We start from the raw sequence: 12,245 nt of genomic DNA, 5'->3' as shown, positions 1-12,245 counted from the left end.
TGGGTGTGACCCCGGTGTGGGCTGGTCTACTGGGGTGTGGTTTGCTGGGGCGCAACCCTGGTGTGATCCATTCAGTCACCGCCTGCCCTCTCTCCATAGACACAGAGATAGACTGGAGAGCCTACATGGACGAGGTGGAGGGTGTGCTGAACGGGACCTACGACTACATCAAGCTGCAAGGGGACACTGGGCCGCTGGTGTGAGTATCCTGGGGCCTGTATGGGACATCATAGATGCGTAGATCCAGTTATACCAGGGATAGACTCATAGTCAGCGATACAGCCCAGATCCTCCATAAATATGTCAGGGGATAAGCAGCTGTGAACTTCCCCTTATGTTCAGAAGCCAAGGCTCAGTACACATCATAGGATCAGTAGGAAAGACACCACATATGGGTGCGATGGTATTCTTCCACGTGGGCGCTGACCTGGGCTGTGGAGTCGGAGTCCATTTTGGTGGAGTTGGTATAAAATACAGGTGCAGCTCACTAACAGGGCCGGCGTCAACACCCAGGCAAGTGTCGGGGCCCACTTACAGTCGGGCACCCCGCCGTGCTATGGGACCCGTGAGCAGAGGAGAGCGGTGTCAGCGCCCGCCACCCCCCGCTTGCTCAGGGCCCCGACAGCCGGCAGCACAATACTTGAGCTCTCCCCGTGCCTCCGCAGCAGCTCCGGTCTCTTCCGCGGCTGCTGTACTGTGACGTCTCAGGTCAGAGGACACGGTGACGTCTTTTCACCGCGCTCTCTTCTGAGCCGTCACAACGCGGAGCGGGAAGACGCCGGAGATGCTGGAGTCCAGAGCAGCGGCAGCAGGTGAGAAGTGAGGTGAGTATTTGATTTTTTTTTTTTTTTAATGTATGGAGGCATGGGGCATTATATGGGGGGGGGAATGACATCCTGCATGAGGTATTATATGGGGGCGAACAAGTGACATCCTGCATGGGGCATTATATGGGGGGGGTGAGGTGACATCCTGCATGGGGCATTATATGGGGGGGGCGACAAGTGACATCCTGCTTGGGGCATTATAAAGGAGGGGGAGGTGACATCCGGCTTGGGGCATTATAAGGGAGGGGGTGTGTGACATCCTGCATGGGGCATTATAAGGGAGGGGGTGTGTGACATCCTGCATGGGGCATTATATGGGGAGGAGAGGTGACATACTGCATGGGGCATTATGTGGGGGGAGGGGATGTTCTGCATGAGGCATTATTTGGGGGGTGGGTGGAGCAGCCAGCATGCAGCGTTATATGGGGGCCAGTGTCCTGTATGGAGCGATTCGCCGGTTTCTGAGCTATTGTAGAATTTACAATAGATATCACTCATGTAATGTAAGAAGTGAAATCTTTGGCATTGTACTATATATATATATTTCTCTGCGGTATCTGTGCATCATGAATCGTGGTATGTGTTAAAGGGGCCGCTGAGACTCTTTCGCCCAGGGCCCACAAAAACCTGGAGCCGGCCCTGCTTACTAAATTAGACTATCATCAAAAAGTTAATTTTTCAGTTGTTCAATACGAAAAGTGAAACTCATACTATATAGTCATTACAAACAGTGATCAATTTCAAGTGTTCATTTCTGTTAATGTGGATGATTATGGCTTACAGCCAATGAAAACACAACAGTCATTATCTCAGTAAATTAGAATAATTAACAGAAAACACCTGCAAAGGTTTCTTAAGCGTTTAAAAAGGTCCCTTAGTCTGTTTAAGTAGGCCCCACAATCATGGGGAAGACTGTTGACTTGACAGATGTCCAGAAGGCAGTCATTGACATACTCCATAAGGTCCCAGAGTTTGGAGGAAGAGTGGAGAGGTACACAATCCAAGCTGCTTGAGGTCTAGTGTGAAGTTTCCACAATCAGTGATGGTTTGGGGAGCCATGTCATCTGCTGGTGTAGGTCCACTGTGTTTTATCAAGACCAAAGTCAGTGCAGCCGTCTACCAGGAAATTTTAGAGCATTTCATGCTTCCCTCTGCCGACAATCTTTTTGGAGATGGAAATTTCGTTCTCCAGCAGGACTTGGCACCTGTCCACACTACCAAAAGTACCAATACCTGGTTTAAAAACAACAGTATCACTGTGCTTGATTGGCTAGCAAACTCGCCTGACCTTAACCCCATAGAGACTCTATGGAGTATTGTCAAGAGGAAGATGAGAGACACCAGACCCAACAATGCAGACGAGCTGAAGGCTGCTATCAAAGCAACCTGGGCTTCCATAACACCTCAGCAGTGTCACAGGCTGATCGCCTCCATGCCATGCTGTATTGATGCAGTAATTGATGCAAAAGGAGCCACGACCAAGTACTGAGTGCATTTACTGAACATACATTTCAGTAGGCCAACATTTCAGATTTTAAAAGTATTTTTCAAGCTGTTGTTATAAAGTATTCTAATTCACTGAGATAATGACTTTTGTGTTTTCATTGACTGTAAGCCATAATCATCAACATTAACAGAAATAAACACTTGAAATAGATCACTCTGTTTGTAATGACTCTAAATAATGAGTTTCACTTTTTGTATTGAAGAACTAAAATAAATAAACTCTTTGATATTCTAATTTAGTGAGATGCACCTGTATATAATACATCGGGTTCATTAGTACAATGCAGGATGTGCTGTAAATGTTTTCATAAGAATTTGGGAAAGTTATGAAATGTCCTATAAATGTCTGTTCTGTTCCTGATCTAAGGATCTCTGCTTTTAGTGGAGATGAATCTGTGCTGCACTTTATGTACTTGCTCAGTAGTGAGACAGTGCTATGGAGCCAGAGTCAAGGGAATTTCAGAGTCGTTGGTTTGGCTTACCGACTCCACAGGCCTGTCGCTGACTTTTTCCCAAGTCCCCCTATCCCTGGGCATCTTGGTCGGAGTTCACATCTGTGCTGCTCCAGATCAGATTCTGTTTTATCTATATAACTCTTTGTGGTCTTCTCTCCTGCGCTGCATGGGGTGAAGTTCTCAATAAAATCTGCACTTATGTTGTGGATTTTGAAATGCTGCAGATACGGAACAGAAAGTCTGCTTTAAAATCCACAACTTGTGCATGTTCCCTAAAAAAAAGAATATACGGCTGCTCTGACATGAATTTTGTAAGTACAGTCATGGCCAAAAGTTTTGAGAATGACACCAAAATTATTTTTTCACATGATCTGCTGGCCTCTGGTTTTTATTAGTGTTTGTCTGATGTTTATATCACATACAGAAATATAATTGCAATCATATTATGAGTACCAATATGTTATATTGACAGTTAGAATGAGTTAATGCAGCAAGTCAATATTTGCAGTTTTGCCCCTTCTTCTTCAAGACCTCTGTAATTCTCCCTGGCATGCTCTCAATCAACTTTTGGACCAAATCCTGACTGATAGCAGTCCATTCTTGCATAATCAATGCTTGCATTTTGCCAGAATTTGTTGTTTTTTGTTTGTCCACCCGTCTCTTGATGATTGACCACAAGTTCTCAATGGGATTAAGATCTGGGGAGTTCCCAGGCCATGGACCCAAAATCTCTATGTTTTGTTCCATGAGCCATTTAGTTATCACCTTTGCTTTATGGCAAGGTGCTCCATCATGCTGGAAAAGGCATTGTTGGGCGCCAAACTGCTCTTGGACGGTTGGGAGAAGTTGCTCTTGGAGGACATTCTGGTACCATTCTTTATTCATGGCTGTGTTTTTAGGCAAGACTGTGAGTGAGCCGATTCCCTTGGCTGAGAAGCAACCCCACACATGAATGGTTTCAGGCAGGGTGGATTTGATTTAAATCTAACTGATTTAAATCACGATTTAAATCACTAGTCAGTAAGGCTTGATTTAAATCAGTGATTTAAATCAAAGTTTCTACCTAACTAGTTCTTGCTACTTTAACATGCAAGTAGATGAAGATTTTTAGAATCACTTTTTATATTACTTTTTTCTCCCCAGTTTAATGGGTTAATCATTCATATTTGGACACCACTGTTTTGTTGTACTTAGGAAGGAGAAAAATAATCCTGACCTTAAGGCTGAGTTCACACGATGCATTTTTCATGCGTTTCCGCGTCGTTTTTGCAGTTGCGTAAACGCCGCGGAAACGCATGAAAAACGCATGGTAGAAGGGCAGCAATGTTGGATATTGACAATATTTGCCAAAAAATGAGCTGGAGTCAGTGCTTGTCCCATTCATTTGTTTACTGCATGTAATTTAATTCTGTCCATGTGTAGTTCTGTTTTTAAGTGTTCACTCAGTTCCTTCCATATTTGAACAGCATCCGCAATAAAACAGCTATTTTTCTGTATTTTGTTTAAAGCTTGAGAGATGGGTTTCAGGAAGCTCAGCATATGTTCAACATTTCTCTTAAGCCCAATGTTGAGGATTTTGGCCGTGACAGTGCCATCTATTTTATCTCGATTTTCTTCACAAAGTGTCATCAGAATAGGCCAGTTTTTGATATACTGCTCAAAACAGTCCACCACAGAATTCCATCTAACATCTTGTGGGAGCGTTAGCTTGGTTCCACCCATCCTTTTCAGAGCTGCTGCAGCAAAATGATTATTACGGAAGTATGTAGCAATTTCAACAACATTAGCCTTTATTTTTGGAACACTTAAGTCTTTGGCTAAGAGGTGCAGCAAATGAGCACTGCAACCATATGTTATTAGCAGCTTTGTATTCCCTCCCTGCTCTTCTAAATTTCTTCTCATCTTGGATACGTTTGCAGCATTGTCAGTGACCAAACTGCGTACTAGACATTTGAATTTTTGTTCACATGTTATAGCTTTTACTGCCACTTCTTGTAAGTATTCTGCTGTGTGTGCATTTCCTGACGTATCAGTTGTTTGTGCAAGGAAGACTTTACCTTCTTCTGTTGTTATACAAGCACATACAATAGGATCATTGTGGACATTACTCCACCCATCAATACTTAGGTTAACAATTTTACCCTCCAGAGCTGTTGCACATTGCTCCATTTCTCTGTCATACACTTGATCCAGCAGTTTCCCTGCAACATCAGCTCTGCTGGGTGGACTGTATCCTGGTCTCAGTGACTGAACCATATTAATGAAATGTGGGTTCTCAGTCAGACGGAAAGAAGAGTTCGTTGCATAAATAAACTGGGCAATTTTTTCATCAATCAACTCTTTTTCTAATCTGCTAGTTCTTATCACAAACCTATCTATGGTGGTTCCAGGAGGTAAAGGTTTTTTCTTCCTTTTGGGTGATGGTGATATGTGGCTGTGGGTGTCTGATGATGATGCTGCTGCTAATGAAGCACTATCCTGGATGGATAACTCTGAAACTGTAGAACAGGATGATGGTGATCTTGGAGGTGGATAGTTTCCAGAATCCATGAATTCCCCTTAACAAAAAAAGTCAATGCTGTTATTTTATTGTTTATACAATTTCTGCTTATTGTACACAACACATCACTGCCCCTGCCCCAAAAGGAATATTTGTTTTTCTTCATAACTGTACCAAATGACAGTAACATGCAGTAATAATAAGAAATATAATTTTTCTCACACATGACAGTTCAGTCTTTAGAAATAGGATTCAATAAAAATGTTTACCAACAGATCCTGCCTGTTCAGTAGTGTTTCTTTGGTCATCTTCATCACCGCACTTCTCATGATGTTGCCTCATTCGCGCCACCAGGCCTTGCATCTCTTTGTTGCATCGTTTGCATTTTGCACGCATGCCTGCCTTACCGATAGGCGAAGGAGCTTCATTAAAATATTCCCAAACTGGGTCTCTTTTACGGCCTGCTGCCATTATAAGGAAAGAATGTAATAAACCTCAGATCGTACACACAAACAGATCCAGACTTGTCTGTCTGTGGCTATGCTGCAGTATTGTGCTCAAAGTTTCACTTTCATTTTCTTGTCTGCTTGCCCTTCCTCTTCCTCACACTTAGATTCACAGTCTTCTTGTGTTGTGCAGATCTATTCCACTCCAAACAATCAGAAACATATTGTCTAACTTCTTGGACTTGGCACTGAAGGGGTTGATTCTGTATTCATAGGTTTGTAGAACAATAGGATTAAGGTCCTTTTCTCAACTCTGTTCATGTTGTAACATTTTTGCCGTGAAGAAGAGGCTGGGACCTCTGCGGAGTCAAATTCAGTTTTGAGAACTGCGTAAGTAAAGCGAGCGTCTGTGATAATATAGGAGAGAAACTGCCCACTAATCCTACAGAAACCTCTGGAAGAGCATGGCATTGTGAATGTTACACATATACAGCCTTTATTCTACTGAGTTAAACAACTCAGCTTTATCTCATGATGGAAGAACCTTTGGATGGTAAAATATTTTCCTCAAAAAGCAGTTTATTGAAAAAAATCCGATTTAAATCAAAAAAATCCAATTTTTTTGATTTTTTAAAAAAAAACATTGATTTTTATCCACCCTGGTTTCAGGATGCTTTACAGTTGGCATGAGACAAGACTGGTGGTAGCGCTCACCTCTTCTTCTCCAAATAAGCTGTTTTCCAGATGTCCCAAACAATCGAAAAGGGGATTCATCAGAGAAAATGACTTTGCCCCAGTCCTCAGCAGTCCACTCCCTGTACCTTTTGCAGAATATCAGTCGGTCCCTGATGTTTTTTCTGGAGAGAAGTGGCTTCTTTGCTGCCCTCCTTGAAACCAGCCCTTGCTCAAAGAGTCTCCGCCTCACAGTGCATGCAGAAGCACTCACACCAGCCTGCTGCCATTCCTGAGCAAGCTCGGCACTGCTGGTAGTCCGATCCCACAGCTGAAACCGTTTTAAGATACGGTCCTGGCGCTTGCTGGTCTTTCTTGGGCGCCCTGGAACCTTTTTGACAACAATGGAAGCTCTCTCCTTGAAGTTCTTGATGATGCGATAGATTGTTGACTGAGGTGCAATCTTTGTAGCTGCGATACTCTTCCCTGTTAGGCCATTTTTGTGCAGTGCAATGATGGCTGCACGTGTTTCTTTAGAGATAACCATAGTTAACTGAAGAGAAACAATGATACCAAGAACCAGCCTCCTTTTAAAGTGTCCAGTGATGTCATTCTTACTTAATCATGACTGATTTATCGCCAGCCCTGTCCTCATCAACACCCACACCTGTGTTAATGGATTAATCACTAAAACGATGTTAGCTGCTCCTTTTAAGGCAGGACTGCAATGATGTTGAAATGTGTTTTGGGGGTTAAAGTTCATTTTCTGGGCAAATATTGACTTTGCAAGTACAGTAATTGCTGTTAAGCTGATCACTCTTTGACATTCAGGAGTATATGCAAATTGCCATTACAAAAAATGAAGCAGTAAACTTTGGAAAAATTACTATTTGTCTCATTCTCAATACTTTTGGCCATGACTGTACACCAGCCTCACCAGGTCTGGGAGATCTATTTAAAAATGTATACAGTTCATATTTTACAATCTGGCGACAGATCCACTTTAAGGCCCACTGATACAGATGTAGAAGCTGATTGTCGGCAGAACATTCATATTTACACGACAATGATGCAGAGATCTAATTAGTAATGTGTGCAGCCTGTATAGTGATCTCTGGTAGATCCACTTTATAAAGGGAACCTGACAGCTGACACATGATGGGCGATCTGCCGGCAAAATGTACCACACACACAGGCATGTTTGACTCAGAAACACTGTTTTAGATAAAAACATAATTTAATAGCCGCCGGGGACCAATACCGCGCTGTGGACTAGTCAGACAAGCGGGTCCTCTGCATCTTCTCCCTGCCCCCTACCCTGGAGTGACAGGTCTCTCCCTATACATGTACATTGGTGTTGCTATGAATTCAGACGTCTACATACCTCAGGCTGAGTATACAAACGGTCTAGTCCTGACTCGGCACAGCATGTACAGATCACATATGATTCACAAACATCTGAATGAGGCCTAAGGGTCATCATGGACCGCGATGCGCAGACTAGCCGCGCTCTCCCCACCCGAGTATATGAAGCGGTCTTGCGCCAGTGTTATGACACAGTAGTTGGTGAAAGTGCTGGTAGAGATGTCCTTGATATGACCCAGCAACTTTTACTTGGAAAAGACAATTTTATACTAAAGAAAGCTGACTATAATATATGGCATTTTGTATTTTTTAATAGGTATCCTGCTGGATTTGTCTACATTTTTGGTGCATTTTACTACCTAACTGAGCATGGGACCAACATCCGGCTGGCTCAGTATATCTTTGCTGTGCTCTACCTGCTGACACTGTTTCTTGTGTTCCGTATCTACATTGTCACAAAAAAGGTAAGTAACCAACAAGCACAGGATGTCCTCAGTACTGGACAGAACAGTACACACATATACACATATATATTTATATGTGCACACACAGAACTGTGCAACAGTCTTAGGCTCGTGTGGGAAAAAAAAAAGCAAAGTAAGGCTTAAGACAGCGGTGACCTAAAGTTTTGCATTTTTTTATAAGTGTGATTACTTCTGTCTGGGTTTTGTGATGCCATTTCCCTGGTGAATTGAAAGTGCATGAAGTTGTCATCACGCAAGACCTTAATTTTAACCAAAATGCTTTTGAATATAGGTATGGTCATTTAAAGAAAACTGACTGCCAAAAGTTTTACATATACTATTTATTGATCATAACATAGAGAGTAATTCATTGTTTACAATGCCATAACTTAGTATTTTGTAGCATAACCTCTTGCTTTAATTACTGCATCACACCAATGAGGCATTGAAGCCACTAGGGTATTCAAGACATCTTCAGGGATCTTGCTCCATGCTATTTGCAAATCTGCAAATAATTCACCTATATTGCTATGGGTACGGGCCCTAACTCATCCCAAAGATGCTCTATAGGGTTTAAATCAGGTGATTGTTTTGGCCATTGCAACAGGCAAACATTTTTCTTTCCTAACCAATTTTTGACTAAATTGCATGTTTGCTTAGGGTCATTGTCTTGCTGGAATTTCCATCCGCTGCCTACTTTGCTTTTGCCATGTGACAGCATTACATTCTCCAGTATATCCTCATACATGGTAGCATTCATATTTCCATCAATTCTATGCAAAGGGCCAATGGCAGATGTAGAAAAGCAGCCCCAAACCATGACATTGCCACCACCATGTTTCACTGTAGGTGTTTGGTACCTTACATCATTACGTTTTCCAATTGGGTGGTATATATAGTGCTTGCCATCACTACCAAACAGATTGAACTTGGATTCATCCGACCACAACACCTTAGACCAATCTGTCTCTTTCCATTGGCTGTGTTCTTTGGCAAACTCTAGTCGGACTTTCCGGTTCTTTGCAGAGATGAAAGGCTTCTTGACTGGAACTCATATATTCAACCATACTGCTCTTAACTGTCGCACCACAGTTTGGCCACTCACTTTGACTCCATATTCTTCGTGTGAAATCTGTACAGCACTTTTATGAACAGCAGATACTGACTTTTTCTTAATAATGTGATCAACTCTGGAGGAAGTTTTCTGTGGTCGTCCACTTTTAGGTTTGTCAGCTGATCCATAAACTTCTTTTTCTTTCTTTAATATACGTGACACTTGACTCTGAGAACAGTTGAATTCCATCGCTACCTCTTTTTGGCTTTTGCCTGACTTCACTCTCAGAATAATAAGCTTCCTGACTCCTGGAGATAAGTTTGTCTTTGTCTTTTCCATGTTTTTAACCTAAAACAAATAGCGAAAATGACAAGCACATCCAGTGTGAACAAGAGCCTACTTTTAAAAAATACAAACTATGAAAAAACGTCCAGAGTTGCATCCTAAATTACTAAGAGTGATTTCTCTGAGTTATAGTTCTAAGCTATCTATGTAAACACAGTGAAGCACATAATTATGTATATATATCGAGCCCAATTATTAGAAAGAGATTACAGTGGTACCTATGGGCCCACGTGTGTGGCTACATGTGTCATCATGGAAAAGTAATGCTGCCATAAAGTACCTGTCAATCCCACAGAGTCCACAAGGATCCGACGCGCGTTTCGCCGATGGCTTTCACGAGGATGTGAAAGCCATCGGCGAAACGCGCGTCGGATCCTTGTGGACTCTGTGGGATAGTTCAGTCCTGACCCATAAATTGTAGGCTTTCAGCCCAGGAAAGGGGTGACAAAGTAGGACAGGGACCCAACAATGAAGGACGCCTTGACGCTGGCTGTTGGGCACACATATATTGGCCAATCTATGCACTAAGTACTTTCCTTTACTGCAATTTTCATATTACAGAAACATTTTTTGAAATATTTCAGGTATACATTTTGTAGTGCTTTTCATAATATTCTATAGTAGCAACGTAGTTTCTATGTCTCAGAGCCATCACTTTTAGTAATTTAGGATGCCACTTTGACATATTTTTTTAACCTAAAACGCATAAAAAATAAAAAAAAAAAAGCAACACTTTTGGTCTCTACTGTATAGCAGAAGCGCAGAGTTTTATAAGCTGAAAACGCGTCAGGAAAATACCAGCAGACATTTTCCTAATCGTCTTTACCGGCATCTTTTCAGTCGTTTTTTCAATGGTTCTGGCTGCCGGCATCTTTGTCCTATATGTTCAAGTATATAGAGAAAAATTAGCATATTACTTATTTTAACTGCTTCATGGTTTCTGAACCCTGAAGAGGTTAAAAGAAGTGGCATAAGACTGAAGATGGGCACAGCAATGTAGATATGACACTGCTGTGCACTATATTCATTTTTTACATTGCTTTTTAGGCAGATTCCAAGCAGATTCTGCCTGAAAAAAGGAGTAGTGTGCACATACCCTTAGAATACTATCAACAATATAAATGTTATGAGTTTAATTTTATCATTACAAAATGCAAACTGAATGAACAAAAGAGAAATCTAAATTAAATATTTGGTGTGATAACTCTTTACTTTCAAAAACCACATCAGTTCTTCTAGGTATTCTTACACACTGTTTTTGAAAAAACTCTGCTATTTTTTGGAGACACACAGTACTGTGTAAAAGTTTTAAGCAGATGTGTAGAAAGAAATTTTTTTGTCCAAATACAGAATGCTTTAAAAAAATAAAAGTTAATTTTTATTAACAAAGTTAATGAACATTAGTGAAATCTAAATCAATTCAGTATTTGGTGTGTCTTTGAAACCACATCAATTCTTCAAGGTACAGTTCCACAATGTTTTCAAGGAATTCAGCAGGGAGGTTGTTCCAGACATCTTGGAGTACTAACCACAGATCTGCTTCTGCAAATCCTTCTGTCTCTTACTGTAATCCCTGACAGACTCGATGATACGACCAGAAGTCTCTGGGGCCATATCATCACTTCTGTTACCCCTTGTTGTTCTTGACAGAGAAGATAATAGAATTAGTCCTTACCAGTAATTCGGTTTCTAAAAGCCTTCCACGACAGCATTGGAGGATGTTGTCCACGCCCTATTGGGGGACAGGAACATAGAGAGGTTAAAAGCCCATCCCCACCGTCAGTCCTCAGTGTTTACCAAGATCACCTGGAAAAAAATGGTTACCTGACAGTTATATGGAATCCATAGGGAGGGAAATTCATGCTGTCGTGGAAGGCTTCTAGAAACCGAATTACTGGTAAGGACTAATTCTATTTTCTCAATACGCCTTCCACGACAGCATTGGAGGAATACCAACGATATTTTATTAGGGAGGGGCAATAGCTTGTAGTACTTTCCTACCAAAGGCTAAATCCCTAATGGATAAGTCTAATCTATAATGTTTGGAAAATGTGTGAAGGGAAGACCATGTAGCTGCCCTGCAAATCTGCTCTGTAGAAGCGCCCGCTCTTTCGGCCCATGAAGTTGATGTAGATCTGGTAGAATGAGCTTTTAAGGCAATCGGTGGATCCATCTGTTGGTTGATGTAGGCTTCCCCAATTGCATTTTTAATCCAGTTTGCTATAATGGATTTAGCTGCCTTCCTTCCTCTGTTATGCCCTGAGTGTTGTATAAATAGATTTTCATCCAATCTCAAAGACTCAGTTTGTTGAAGATAATAAAGGACAACTCTGCGGACATCTAGGAGATGGAACTCTGCTCCCTTTGAATTAGAAGGTTTCTGGCAGAAGGAGGGAAGGATGACGTCCTGGGAACGATGGAAATCCGTAACCTCCTTTGGGAGAAAGGAAGGGTCCAGGCGAAGCGTAATTCTATCCTCAGTCACATTCATGTAAGGTTCTCTGATGGATAGAGCCTGCAGTTCTCCTACTCTCCGTGCTGAAGTGATGGTTACTAAAACGGCAGTCTTATGAGAGAGAGTCTGTATTGTACTGGAGGATAGAGGCTCGAA

The 12,245-nt window shown here is 41.8% G+C and overlaps 2 protein-coding genes across 2 annotated transcripts in view; one reads left to right on the top strand and one right to left on the bottom strand.

Annotated features, from left to right (window-relative positions):
• Positions 1-12,245, top strand: part of ALG3 (ALG3 alpha-1,3- mannosyltransferase) — a 51,292-nt gene that overhangs the window by 959 nt on the left and 38,088 nt on the right. The window contains exons 2-3 of the mRNA XM_073675328.1: positions 100-199; positions 8,088-8,235. Of these exons, the coding sequence (XP_073531429.1) occupies positions 100-199; positions 8,088-8,235 (248 nt within the window). The remainder of the gene's footprint in view (positions 1-99; positions 200-8,087; positions 8,236-12,245) is intronic.
• On the bottom strand, positions 3,168-5,902 carry LOC141258126 (uncharacterized). The gene is made up of 2 exons (XM_073673130.1): positions 5,558-5,902; positions 3,168-5,346 (listed from the first exon to the last, which is right to left on the bottom strand). Exons 1-2 carry the CDS (start codon positions 5,757-5,759, stop codon positions 4,169-4,171), a joined length of 1,380 nt encoding a protein of 459 aa, XP_073529231.1. The 5' UTR covers positions 5,760-5,902; the 3' UTR covers positions 3,168-4,168.

The sequence above is a fragment of the Phyllobates terribilis genome, unplaced genomic scaffold (genome assembly GCF_046119375.1).
Source record: "Phyllobates terribilis strain yellow unplaced genomic scaffold, ASM4611937v1 Scaffold_3__8_contigs__length_932513732, whole genome shotgun sequence".
In the NCBI taxonomy this organism is placed as follows: domain Eukaryota; kingdom Metazoa; phylum Chordata; class Amphibia; order Anura; family Dendrobatidae; genus Phyllobates; species Phyllobates terribilis.
The sequence above is the reverse complement of the archived record's forward strand: the minus strand, read 5'-3'. Positions and strand labels throughout refer to the sequence as shown.

Coding starts and splice junctions, on each gene's coding strand:
- LOC141258126 (XM_073673130.1), bottom strand. CDS start 5,759: ATGGCAGCAGGCCGTAAAAGAGACCCAGTTTGGGAATATTTTAATGAA. Junction 5,347..5,557: donor TGAACAGGCAGGATCTGTTG/GTAAACATTTTT, acceptor TTTTTTGTTAAG/GGGAATTCATGGATTCTGGA.